General features: G+C 40.8%; 1 protein-coding gene across 4 annotated transcripts in view; it reads right to left on the bottom strand.

Annotated features, from left to right (window-relative positions):
• cnksr2a (connector enhancer of kinase suppressor of Ras 2a) overlaps positions 1–13742 on the bottom strand; it is a 580037-nt gene that overhangs the window by 245184 nt on the left and 321111 nt on the right. For all 4 annotated transcript variants that reach the window (XM_041211522.1, XM_041211523.1, XM_041211524.1 and 1 more), the window contains exon 8: positions 10789–10857. In XM_041211522.1, coding sequence (XP_041067456.1) covers positions 10789–10857 — 69 coding nt within the window. The remainder of the gene's footprint in view (positions 1–10788; positions 10858–13742) is intronic.

The raw sequence follows: 13742 nt of genomic DNA, 5'->3' as shown, positions 1-13742 counted from the left end.
TAACCCACTGAAGTCCTTGTCCAAGACCTCTTCAGCAGAACCCATGTGCAATCTTGCCTTGAGCAAGCTGGCACTAGTACTTCCTTTCCCCCTTGCCCTGGCTGCAGCCCATTCGTGCCTGGTGTCTCACCCACTTCTAGTTTAGCCAGTATCTGAATTGGCAGCTGTGAGTGTGAGAGTGAGGCACAAATTTTCGCAAAGATGGAAGGGCTCCGCGCCTTAGCCAAAATGGTACCGGAGCCCTGATTCTGGAAGTCCTGTCCCCAAATCTGGTATCCACCATTTTGGCCAGTGAGGGGTGGAAACGGTGGCGGGGAGGTTGTGTGGATTTTTCACATCTGCAGTTCATGGAGGTGGCTGCACACGTAAAAGTGCAGCTGCCTTCAAACAGATGCAATTTCATAACTCTGATGTGCATACCATGGCTTGTGGGGTTTAGAGATTTGAGGAAAAAAGGTCTAAAGCTGCTGGAGTTATTTGGAGAGGTATGGTACCCTTTTTGGAGAGATCCAGGGACCCTTTAGGATTGTTAAGAGTAGGCATGAATATTAGAGAGTAACATACTAGCATGAATAGAGGATTGTTTAGCTAACAGGAAACAGAGAGTAGGGATAAATGGGTCATTTTCAAGTTTGCAAGATGTGACGAGTGGGATACCACAGGGATTGGTGCTGGGGCTTCAACTATTTACAATTTATATCAATGACTTCGATGAAGGGACCTAATGAGTGGTTGCTAAATTTGCTGATGGGTAGGAAAAATAGATATGTAGTATCCACTTTAGCAAGAAGAATTGAAATGGAAAGAGATTACAGAACTCTGAGGTACAGAGGGATTTGGGTGTCCTGGTACATGAACCACAAAATGTGAGTATGCAGGTACAGCAAGTGATAAGGTGGGCAAATGGAATGTTATTGTTTATTGCAAGGGGAATGGAATATAAATGGAGGAATGTACAGGGTGTTGGTGAGACAACATCTAGAATACTGTGTACAGTTTTGCCCCCCTTATTTAAGGAATATTATAATTGCATTAGAAGCAGTTCAGTGAAGGTTCACTCAATTGAAACCTTGGATCGGGGATGGGGGAGTTACCTTATGAGGAGAGGCTGGACAAGTTGGGCCTGTATCAATTGGAGTTTAGAGGATTGAGAAGTGATCTTATTGAAACATATAGGCCCGAATTTTATCTTCAGCGTGCAGGCACACGCCCGACACGCCGCAATGTAATATGACGAGCAATGATGTTGGGCGTGTATCCCGACGTCATTGCGCATTCGTGCAACATTTTGTTCGGCAGGCGTGCACCGGAATCGGCTGCATGTCCGCTGATAATTGAAAGGCCTACTAAGGCCATTAACGGTCTAATTAACTTGAGATTTACGCTGCCCGGCCAACCTAACAGTAGGCAGGCACATGAAAAGGCCAAGCGGCCTTTACTTTTTTTGAGGAAACCTCATCTATGAGTGGGATGAAGATTCCTAAAGCTAATACTAATTAAATAAAACCTTTATTTTGACATTAAAACCATGTCCCATCTCATGTGACACAGTCACGAGGGGACATGTTTCATTCAATTTTTACTGTATTTATTAATTTTTTTAAAAAGTGCTTCAATCTCCCTAAGACAGCTCTGTGCCTCAGGGAGATTCAAGAGCTCTTCTGCGCACATGTGTGAACTGTGCGCTAGGCCTGGCTCTCCCTCCTCCCCCCGCCCACATAGGCAGTGCTGAGCACTGCCGCTCGCGATCCACATAGGGCAGGCCTCAATTGGCCCGCCCGCATGAAATCGCGATGCAGAGCCGATCACAAGCAGTGGTCAGCTCCCTGAGCGCCCCCAGCCGCTCCCGCTGAGTCTGCCCGACGAGGGCAAAATTCAAGCCATAAGATCCTGAGAGGACTTGACAGGGTGGATGCTGAAAGGATGTTTTCCCTTGCAGAATAGAGTGAACTAGGGGACACATTTTAAAACTACGGGATCTCCAATTTAAGATGGAAATGAGAAGAATTTTTTTCTCTCAAAGGGTCGTGAATCTTTGGAACTTTCTTCCCCAGATAGCGGTGGCAGCAGGGTCAATGAATACTTTTAAGGCAGAGGTAGATAGATTCTTGACTCACAAGGGAGTCAAAGATCATCGGGGGTAGGTGGAATCTGGAGTTGAAGCCACAATCGGATCAGCCATGATCTTATTGAATGGCAGAGCAGACTCTTGGGGCCAAATGGTCTACACCTGCTTCTAATGCATATGTTAATATGTATGCCCGTATGTGCGTAAATAAGTGGATAAGCTCAGTGGAATTGTCAAGTCATTTAAAACCACAATCCCTTTAATTTTTTGAAAAAAGCCTGCTGTGGCTGTTTGCAATTTCACTAGCTGTCTGCTAAAATAAACCTGAGGGTTATCATTATAGGACTGGTTCTACAACCCGTTATCACAATTGGGGGTCCTGTAAATTCATAGTTTGATTGGCAGCTTCATGTGGTTATAAAGTCTTTGATGTGGGGCAATGAACACAAATGTTTGTTTTTATAAGGGATTAAGTAATTGAAGGAACTTTAACGTATTCAATAGATTTTTAGAATGTGAAATTTGCAAAAGATACTTAGAACGTCATTTTATTTCATTTCACCATGGCTCCTGATGCCTTCCCATGGTGGATGCTGGGTGAGTTGGCATGAAGGGTGTGAGGGGAAAGAATGGTGGTTGGGGGTGGGTTATGGTTGGCATGCGTTAGCACTAAGTTGATATAGAGGATATAACGGGGCTGGGTAGAGGGGCATAGGTTGCCTGGAGGGTATGAGGGACCATGGGGCTGGGTAGAGGGACATAGGCTGCATGGAGGGTATGAGGGCCCATGGAGCAGATAGAGGGGCATAAAGTAACATGAGTTATCAAAGTAAGGGCATAGGAAGTGTGTGTGGGGGGTGGGGGGTGAGGGTGTTTGGGGGGCAGGGGTGAGGGTTAGGGGGCTTTTAAAAAAGATTTTTTTTTAATTGTAACTGAGGCAAAATCCCAGAGTATTGAGGGGGGCCTTTATGCCAGCCTGCCTTGGCTCCAGGCAGCCCCTGTGGCTGCCTCCGTACTATTTCTGGGGTTGGCAGGCCTGACCCCTCCCCCCACCCCCAGAACGAAAATCTGAAAATCCAGAGCACTTTCTCCCGAGTTGGGTTTATAGCTGCTTAAGTGTTGACTAAGTGTTGACCTGATGGAGCAATTCATATAATGGCCAATGTTTCCGCTAAGCCACATGACCAGGCAGTAAACTTAAGGTCCCCATGCAGTGCTTGCAAAAGTCTGCCCCTTGAAGCTGCCGCTTGTGCGTGGCTGTGCAACGTTATTTAAAGGGCCCATGCACTTAAAGAAAACCAAAGTGGGTACATTGATAATGGCACTGTAGTCAAGTTTTTAGCATAGGTTGCTTCTGGCAGTCCCAAGGATTCGGCCTGTGAAAACTCTCATTGAGCCAACAAAGCCATTTTAAATCATGAGACTAATGAACATAGTCTATTAAAAGATATGCCAATTTAGATAATGTGAGGTGGAACACTATTATTATGTTCAATCTGTCTATTCAGCAAACTGTAATATAAAAGCATGCTGACACAGATCAGAAAGGGCAGAGACAGAATTAAAACTTAAATCAAAAAGGATATGAATTAAATGCACTTTAAAAGGCAAAATTAAGAAGTGAAAAGTAGTAGTTGTAGAAAAATTACAAAATACAGTAACAGATGAAGGGATTAGCCTATCCATCAGTGCGAAAATGGCAGATGATCTCGAAAACGGAAAGTCCTGCCCCAGAACATGGCACTCACCAGTTTCGAAGGGGCAGGAATGGGCCCTGGGTCATAATTTGCACATGCACATTTCGCAGAGGCTGCTGCCTCACTCATCTTGGTAACCCATGTGTGTGAATTGTGACTCACACAGGTCAGACCTGCTAGGAACATGTCTGAACTTTGTGAGTTTCTGTGGGGAAGTGGGGTACCCTTGTAGAAAGGTAAGGTGCCCCTTTGGGGTCCTAGGATGCCTTTGGGGAGGTCTGGTGCCCTTTGGGGGAAGTCAACCGCCCTTGAGAGAGGTTAAGGTGCCTCTTTGGGATTGTTAAAAGAATGCATGAATCTGCGTAAGAAGTGCATAACTTGACATTAACTGTCAAGCTCATTGGAACTATCAAATGTGTCAAAATGAACTGCTCCTAATTCATATGTATGCTCATATGTAACTATCAAATTTTTAAGGCATTTAAAACCCTTACCCCTTAAATCTTTGAAAAAAAATGCGTGGAGTGTTTAAGAAAAAATTGCTCATTGTTTCATTCTATCTGTTGACATAAGGCTGAGGGCTACCATTACTGGATTTAAGCTGCATCACTAATTTCAAAACTTTCCATTACCAAAGTAGGGTGCTTTCTATTTCACAGTTTGATTGACAGCTCTAAGTGTTTACAGACTCTTCAAAGTTGGACTATGAATTCCAATATTTGTTTTTATAAGGGGTTAAGCATTTAAATGAAATGTTTGTTTTTATAAGGATGTACTTGAAGGAATGTAAATGTAGTGAATGGGTTTTTATGAATTTGAGTTTTTTCTTTTAAATAAAGTCTGCAATAGACACTTAGAACTCTATTTCATTTAATCTCAGATCCTGAGGTATGCCCATGGTGAATACTGGGTGAGTTGACATGGTAGGGTAAGGGCAAAGGGTTGGGGATCATGGGTTGTCACGAATTGGTACTAAGTTGGCTTAGGGGCTATAAAGGATCATGTAGGGTGGGTAGAGGGGCATATGTTAGCATGGAGGATTTGAGGGGCCATGAGGGGTGGGTAAAGGGCACGAGGTGGCATGGGTTGGCATGGAAGGGGCATGTGGTGTGTATGTGGATGGTGTGGGGGGGTGAGGGTTGGAGGGCTGTTTTATGTTCTGTTACTTTTTTAAAATCTTGGACACAGTGCCAGAGCACAGAGACAGGCCTTCTGCACAGCCTGCCTCTGCACCCGGCAGCCTCTGCACTCATTTCAGGGGTGATGGGCCTGACTCCCAGAAAACCCCGCCAACCCAGGATGAAAATCCCAACTTCCAGGGCACTTCTCCTGTGTCGCGTTTGCGGAACTGGGAAATGTCCCAACTCCTGATTCAGGAGTGAAAATCCAGGCTGAAAGGTTCTAGGCCATGGATAGCTACGTGGCAAAAGCTTTGGGTATATTCAGTTAATAGTAGCAGATATTGTGTTTAATGTCTATTCATGTCTAAAGTTATATGGTGCATTCTAATGTGAAATAAAACAAGAAAAATGATACTGAATTGATAACAAAATAGTTAACAAATCCATAAATCTGTGGGTTTTGACATCATAATAACATTATAAAAGTGAGTATTTTGTTTTTAATATACATCAAAAATGCAGACTCCATTTATGTTTATAAGCCAAGGCTGTTGCATGTCATGGTCACCTATGATGATTGGTGTTCCCACTCCCTCTCTCTTATTAGAAACCCATCCTGATTCTCTGCTGATATTATCCCCTCAAGACTTTTCCTTTTGTAATATCTAGCTTATTCCTTACCACATGGCTGCAGTATGAACAGAAAGTTATTTCAGTCCATACATCAGTAGACTACGCAGTGTTTCTTCTCCTTTACTTTTTCAAAACATAATAGTTCAAACAGGCAGAATATCAGCCCAAGTAAATGTTTCAAATCAGCACCCCATGGCTTTGAGACAAGAACTCTTGCCTTCCAGAGGAAAAAGGAGCAAAGAAGACCTTTGAGGGAAAATGGTGCAATGTATTTCAATGAACAAAGACTGGTCTTTCCAGGATTGTTAGCCAGAGAAGGGACGGGGAGTGAGGGGGTGGAGGGCAGAGAAAATGCAGATAGTGCATCTTCTGAATAGAAGCAAAGAATGAAACCCATCTCCTGCTGGCCTTGTAAGACTGGGTAAAATTCATTTTTCCCATTTAAAAACAAGATGATCTTTGTAATTAATGAACTACAATCAAAATCACAATACACAGCTTTGAAATATCCTATTTCTCAAAGCAATTTCAATTTCTGAGGATTATTAATGATGAGAAAAGCAGACATTCTACAAATTTTAATTAAAGGAATCATTTTACCCCATGGTAGTCAGGTGCAAAATAGCACATGAAAAAGCTGGGAGGCTGCCAGCCAATAATGGTGCAAAGTAGAGGGCAAAATAATAAAACAAGCTGTAAAAGTGGGATGGAGGCAAAAAATGAAGAGAACACTTAAAGGACCATTTGTGTATTTTTTTGGAATAAAACTGTTGATGTAATTGGGGAGAAACATTTCTGCATCCTTGCACTGAAAGAGCACTATTATTAATGACCCTGAAAAAAGGGATTTATTTTTCTTATATCCCTTCTTGCTTATGTGGAAATGTTTATGAAAGACTGCCAGAAAGTTTTACCACTGTTTACCAGAAAGTGGCTAGGTATATAATACAAGAAAATGCTGACAATACATCACTTTTGATTAAACACTCCAGGATGACCATCAGTGATGGTGTTAGTTTTTCAATGAAGGCTCACCTCATTTTCTTTTTTCTAGCAAGGCTATAATATTCTGCTTCTTGAAATATTTTATTAATTTCCTTGTAAATGCTGAAGTTTCTACAAAATAATTCCCTGCCTGAAAAAAATAATTCTTCGAACTTCCCCTTTTGTTTTTCTAGTAACAATTCTCAGTAGATGTCTCCTTGTGAAAACACTGGGCAGTACTTTTCTGACAGAGGGGAAGGAACAGTGCTTGCTGCTCACTATACCGACAGCTGCCTTCAGAGTTCCTATGGGTTTTTGAGCAGACTTGCTCTCATCTGGTGTCTTATACAGTGTGGCCCCATCCACGGGGATCTCTGCCACTTCTGGAAGCAGGGCAAGAAACAGTATGGCTCTTCACTCACATTGATGAATCTACAGTGAGACATGCGGGTGGAAATTTCATTCACTAGTGCTTTTTCAACATTGATTCCCCAGGAGAAGGAAGCACCACGGGCCCTTACCCTAATTTCTTCAGTGATATCAATGAAGAAATCCATGCAACCTGTGCAGGAAGTGGCTCACAAAACCCCCTTTTCCTGGGCAATCAAGAGATCTACGCAGCACCAATTGAAGCGATGCTACGTGAACTAATTTTTCCCCTGCAGAGTCAAAGTCAGAAATTATAAAGCAAGAAACATTATTAGATTTAAATCATGTATAGGAAGCAAAATAAAGATTAGGAAAGACAGGTTAGATTAAGAAAGAGAGATAAAGGAGTCATTCAGAAAAAGTAAAAAAAAATTAAATCTCGAATGATATTTAAATTCTGAAAAAATTAAATTCCTTACTTGTAAAATAAAATTTACAGGGCCAGAAAGGCAGTAATCATCAATTATACCATGCAGTCAAAAATCTACTTACTTCTGAATGCACCAGGTTCTAACTTTTTCTGGCGTGTTTAGTGGGTAACTAGTGGTAAGTACCACAATTTCACGCATTAATTTCAATGAGCCTATTGGTGAAGACTGTTATAGGGAAGCCTGTGGAGCAATAAGGTACCTCTGGCAGCAACTTGTGGATTCTCATGTTTATTATGTTTAAATACGCAAGTGAGGATGCCACAAGTTTTTGTCCAATTTATTCTATAACAACGATAAGCACTATTAGCCTTATTGATATTATCAATGCAAGATTCGAGCCTATTTACTCCAAAAACATTTCATAATTTAAAAAATTAAACCTTTTTTTTTCCAATGGATAATAACCTCTCATTCCTGCCATTACTCTGAATTTCCATGGTACCCCTCCTATCACTCTAATATCCATATCACAATTACACAGCAGGGAATTGAGGCGAAGTGGGTTGGGGGTGGGGGGGAGTTTTGGAAGTCCACCCAAAACAGGTGCCAAGTGGGGCAGAGTGTCCACCACACTTGCCCAATAGCTGCAGCAAGTAGACCGACCAATTTTCATATCATTGGTTAATGGTTCACATATTTCAGCAGTTTATTGATTGGAGAGGCATGAAAATCCATTGGCTCCAGCATGAAGCCCAGCCTGTACAGTTGGGGGGAAGATGAGGAGGCAATCTGTTGGGTGGGGGATGGGGTGAGTGGGGAGGGGAGGGGGTCAACTTTTGAGGAGATAGGAGGACTAGTAGTGTGGCCCTTTTAGGTCACTCAACACCTAGTACCACTGAGTGCAGCATGTGAAGCACATGCTGTACCTACTGGTACATGAAGATAGCACTGGGGATGTGCAACCAGCGTAGGACCCTGATTTACATATTCTAACAAGGTCCACATATGGTTTGGCTGGAAATGCTGGCTGTCTATTTTGAGGTACTCCAGCAAATCATGGTGCACTTGCCTTCACCAGCCACCCCATTCATATTGGAAAACAGGGCAAGTGACAGTTGGACATCACCCTTGACATGTCTAAGACCACATGCAATACCCAAACTGCCCAAATTCAAGATACATATTCAAGATCATTTCATTGCTTTTGTATTCAATGTCCATACATATCAAATCCAGAAATATATTTGTCTTTTCTTTGACCTTTTCTATTGGATAAATTTATGGATCTAGTTATACTTCCACTCTGAAGAATCCAGAGATTACCATTTTCTTCCTTTTACAGTTTTTTCCCCCAAAATGTTTTGCTTCAAAGTTCTTTGCATTGAACTTCACCTGCCAATTATTGTTCTGCGCCATTAACTAAACAACATCTTACTAGTCTCCTGTATTCTTCCTCACCGTATGCAATGCCACGTAATTTGATATCATCAGTGACTCAATGGCAATGAGGTTTAAGTAGGTGCTCCTGAAGTGGACAGAGTTCTTTCTTCTCCCTACATGATAGTTTCCAATAATTAAACGTTACCTTGCAATACAAACCAAGCAAATGACTGTTGTGATTGGTAGATTTAGGTGGGTTGTACCTATCAGGAAAGACTGAACAAAGGGGAAGACTGAGGATGAATTTGACAGAGATCTTTAAGATTACAAAAGTGTTTGATGGGGTAGACATAGAAATGTTTCTACAGGTAGGCAAGATCAGAACTAAGTGCCAAAAATATAAGGTAGTCACTAACGAATCCAATGGGGAATTAAGGAGAAACATCTTTACCCAAGGGATGGTGAGAATGTATAATCATTACAACAGTTGAGGAGACTAATATGGATGCACTTAAGGGGATGGTATATAAACACATGATGGAAGAAGGAATAGAAGGCTGTATTGATGGGATTGGATGAAGAAAGATCAGAGGAGGCTCATGTAGAGCATTAGCATGACTTGGACCAATTGGGCCAAATATCCTGCTTCTCTGCTATAAATACCTTGTAATGCAAACCAAGAAAATGACCTTTGTGGTCGGCAGTTTTAGACCGGAATATTTGCCATTTTGGTCTTAATTTGTGTTATCAGTAGTGGCGGAAAATGATTTAGAAAGAGAAGCTTGGGATTAAGCAGTTTACAGTTTTGAGGGAGATGTTAATGTTAACACTAGCTGCAGAATATGTGAAAAACAAGTTATCATGCAAATGATGGATTTCACTTGGAAAGCAAAGACAACTTTTGGAAAGGTAAAGGGAAGTACTCTAAAGTCTCTGGGGCTGCATTCAAACTAAATACAAACTAACACAGATAGGGCAAGGATCTACCCGCTTATCTTTGCTTCGCTCCTGATTCCTTCTTTACTTTTGGTAGGATGATGCTTAAAGCTAATACACTTTCAAATTGCAGTTATTGTTATTTAATGCTTTGTAGTTGCTCCCACCTCTACTTCAACCTTCCCAAATGGACTCCCACATATTAACAATCTTTTTTGGTCAGGAGGTAGTTTTGTTTACTTCACAAACATCTTCTCCTATCTCATCACTAGCATTGCCTGGGTGTGCAGCTAAAGGGATGTCCTGTCTAGTCGTATTTCTTCTCAATCACAGGAGGCAAAACAACAAAGACTGAAAAAGTCATCAATTAAGGAAAGCCAGAGCATTCCAGTTCCATTAGGTTGAAAGTTTAACTTAAGTTCAGTACAGTGCAGCTCCAATACAGGGCTTTACATCATAGCAAAACTTTCTAGAATGCTCCTCTAGAACATAATTATTTCAGATTTTAAAAAAATCATAATCATAGCTGTTTAATTTCATAAATTATAACAGATTAGCATACTTTGGATAAGCTAGAAACGACCTACAATTAATATGCAATCACAACCAAACCATCTTGTATCAGGTCAACGATGCAATTTGCTTTCCTATTTCGTTACAATTTACACAAACTAAACTTGAATCAATCCTTCAATCTCTTCAGATGTACATTGCAAGATTTCTATGATCCTCTCTGCTCCATTTCTCATTTTAACCTTCTTTAAGTTAAGATATTCTTTCAATTGTCTTTACTTCAAAACTTTTTAATGTTGTGTGCCCTTTCAAGATGCCACCATGGAAGTATTTTCAATTTGGCTACATCTATATACAATAAATGACTTACTTGAAAAACTGATACTGCTGCTTTGAACTCTACATGTTTGGTTAAATTTCACCCATTTTGTAACAGAGCTGTCAGGAGAAAGGTCCATAAAGGAACAAAAGGTTGGTCAACTTCACCCCACTTACAAGCAATACCTGGCACCTGCCATCCACTGATTAATAGCAATAGCTTTCAAAGAATGCAAACTTGACAAAAATCAATAATGAGAAGCTGTGTGCCATTCTTCACTGTCAAAACAAATCCTACCTCCAAAAAAAATCCCACCAAGTCTTTCTGTGACACGTACCACAGTTTGATGATTGACCTGTATCACTTCATCCCCAGCGTGGATTTTCTTGCACCGATCCGCAGGAGACTTTATGAAGGGAGGAAAAAAAGGGAAACCCAGTTGAAGAAAAATAAAATCATTATCAAGTTAAATATGCAACATTTACTCACTTCATTAAATATTTCTGCTTCCTCTCTTTATTTTATATAAACAAATAAATGATGTTTGCCATTGCTAAAGTAACATGTAGTGAAAATAACACTAATATTTTATCCATCTAATGTTTCACTTGTGCTGCTGATTACATTTTAATTCAGTTAATTCCTAATCAATTTCTAAATGCAGTTTTAAGTGACAAAATAGAGGACAGCAATCTTCTGGAGTACTGCATATGTATATCTGGTTCCAAGTATTACTTGATTCAACTTCAGTTTATGTACTACACAACATTCCAGAAGGACACTTAAATGTAGTGTATTGAATAAGATTCCTAACATAGCAAACTACATCAGAATTTTTTATATTGGGTATTGTAAATACTGGTAAGGGTACATACAAACTTGCAGAAATTTTACATCACTCACGCAATGTTTTCTGTTTGCTAAATGTAGTTCCACAAAATTACAATAAGACATTTTTTTCAACTTACAACTCCAATGACTCTCTTCAGGTACCTGCCCTAAAAGGGCGTTGGCAACCATGGACTTTGGTAATTGGCCCATGATTATGCTTGGCAAGGTACTGCAGTAGTTTGCAGTTGTCTTCTGCAGATGGCTGACTAGGAAACTCTCCTGCTCTTATCTCCTGTCATGGGCATATGGAAGGATATACAGATTGAAAATCAACCTGTTTGGCCACATTATGACACATTTTCCATGGCCATCAAGTCCTGAAGTGGGACTTGAACCCAGAGCTCCTGGCCCAGGAGTAGGTCAGGTTCCTATGTGTCCAATAACTATCCTTGTTACATTTTACATGATAATTTTGGTTTTATTTTACTTTCAGGAATAAAGAACAGTAATTAAAAAATATGTGTTTAGAAAGCAAACATTAAAATGCTAGTTAACATTGGTTACTTTCCTCTTATGCAAATGATTGAATAAGTAATGGAAGACCTGTGCTTTCCCTGATTCAAGATTTTGGGGGAGAAATACTTTTGCATAGCACCAGGATATGCAGACTTAGATTCATTCCCTGAGGAACAACAGCATAATTAGTGGCCTGTGGGGCTACCTGCTCCTGCAGCTCAACATGTCTGCACAGCCCTGCTAGAAATGGCACTACATGGACAGATTTCTCCCCTTGTGACTTACTATCAAGTTCATTGAGCATCAATATGCAGCTGCAGCTACATTCAGCCACTTTAACAAAAGGAGGAGCAGTGAGGTGAGTTGTTAAACTTGGTTCACAAACCAAGGGATTGTGGTAGTGAAATCCACTACTGCCCCTAACTTAATGCCAGAGGCCCTACCAGGTACTAATAAGGTCAACACAGAACTCAGTACTTGAATTGCTTTTTGGACCTTTCAGCACAGAGATACTGCTGATCTGGTTGCCACTGACCTCTATGCTACTCCATGCATGCTGCTGTTGAAGGAAATCTCCTCATAAGATCCAACAATCCAACGGGCATCTGTCAAGTTTTAGTTTCTCTCCCTCATGTTTGTCTATAGCATTCTCCAAACAAATTGAGGCTGAACTTGATTGTATTTTGGAGGTTGGACATCAAGAGCCAGGTTATTCATGAGATACACAACTGAGATCTTGACTGGTGCCACCACATTGGTTAATATTAATGCACCCAATGGTTGCTCTGTAACATTCCTTAAGTGGGAGACTGCAGTACATATTTGGATATTTGGCTGTTGGAACTCCTCCAAACTACTCAGAATGCCTTCAATATAGTGTACAAACTAGCAAGACCTTAGATTGGTCCTAGACCTCAGCCAGTTTCCTCTTGCAAGCATGTTAACTAACATTTGTATTTCCATATAATGCAGCAGGGATGCTCAGTAAGGTGAACTTTCATGCTGCATCAGCCATCTGCCAGATCTTGGTTCACTACCCCTTCCTCATCATTGTTTGATGACTCACCCTGTGATAACGTTTAGAGTCAGTTCTCCTGTAGTGTGTGTATCTGTATTGGTTCCTGGTGCCAAGGGTGACACTATGAGTACTGCTCTTCAGGATCGGTTAGAGTATGACAATGCTCTTCAGCAGTATGAGGGAAAACACACATACAGTTGGTACTATATTATCATTTCATGAACTGTTATGTACTTTTGCATAAGCACTAGGTGGGGGCAAACTAACATAACATATAACAACAATGATAGACCATCCCGATAATATGATACAAACCTGGACTCACCCCAAACTTCTGCAGATACCTTTATTTCTAAGCTCTGCTTTTTGAACAGATCTATAGTAGCTTGCTCATCTGTAATGAACGGTCACATGTGGGGCTACACCAGATGTTCTGCACAGCCACCTCCAATTATATGTAAGTATAACCCTTAAACCATTGAGAACAGGGATGGAGACTGGATAATTTGCCTCAGGGAACTTCGTGTAGTACATTTCCAGGTCCATTATGTCATGTGCCAGGAAATATTGATAGTTCTATAATATTTGTTCCTATTACTTTACTTTCTACATGCTTACTAACAGCTCTATGTCAATAAGGCATTTTTGGCAGACATTTTAACTTACTACTTTCCTTCACACTATCACACATGATGCATTCTTAATTCACCATATTCATGCTTTACCTCTTTTCTTCAAGTAGTACAACTTCTTCATTCTTACTAAATTTTGCATGCCATTGACACATTGCTGATTCTCTCAGTCATAGTCTAGAGCTCTAGTCTGCCTGCTAAACTTAGAGGCCGTCATACCCTACCAAAAGTCTGCTAGTGTTTCTATAATAACAGTAATCAACAACTTGTTCAGACCCTGGTATATAAGCTGAA

This window comes from Carcharodon carcharias, chromosome 18 (genome assembly GCF_017639515.1).
Source record: "Carcharodon carcharias isolate sCarCar2 chromosome 18, sCarCar2.pri, whole genome shotgun sequence".
Taxonomy (NCBI): domain Eukaryota; kingdom Metazoa; phylum Chordata; class Chondrichthyes; order Lamniformes; family Lamnidae; genus Carcharodon; species Carcharodon carcharias.
The sequence above is the reverse complement of the archived record's forward strand: the minus strand, read 5'-3'. Positions and strand labels throughout refer to the sequence as shown.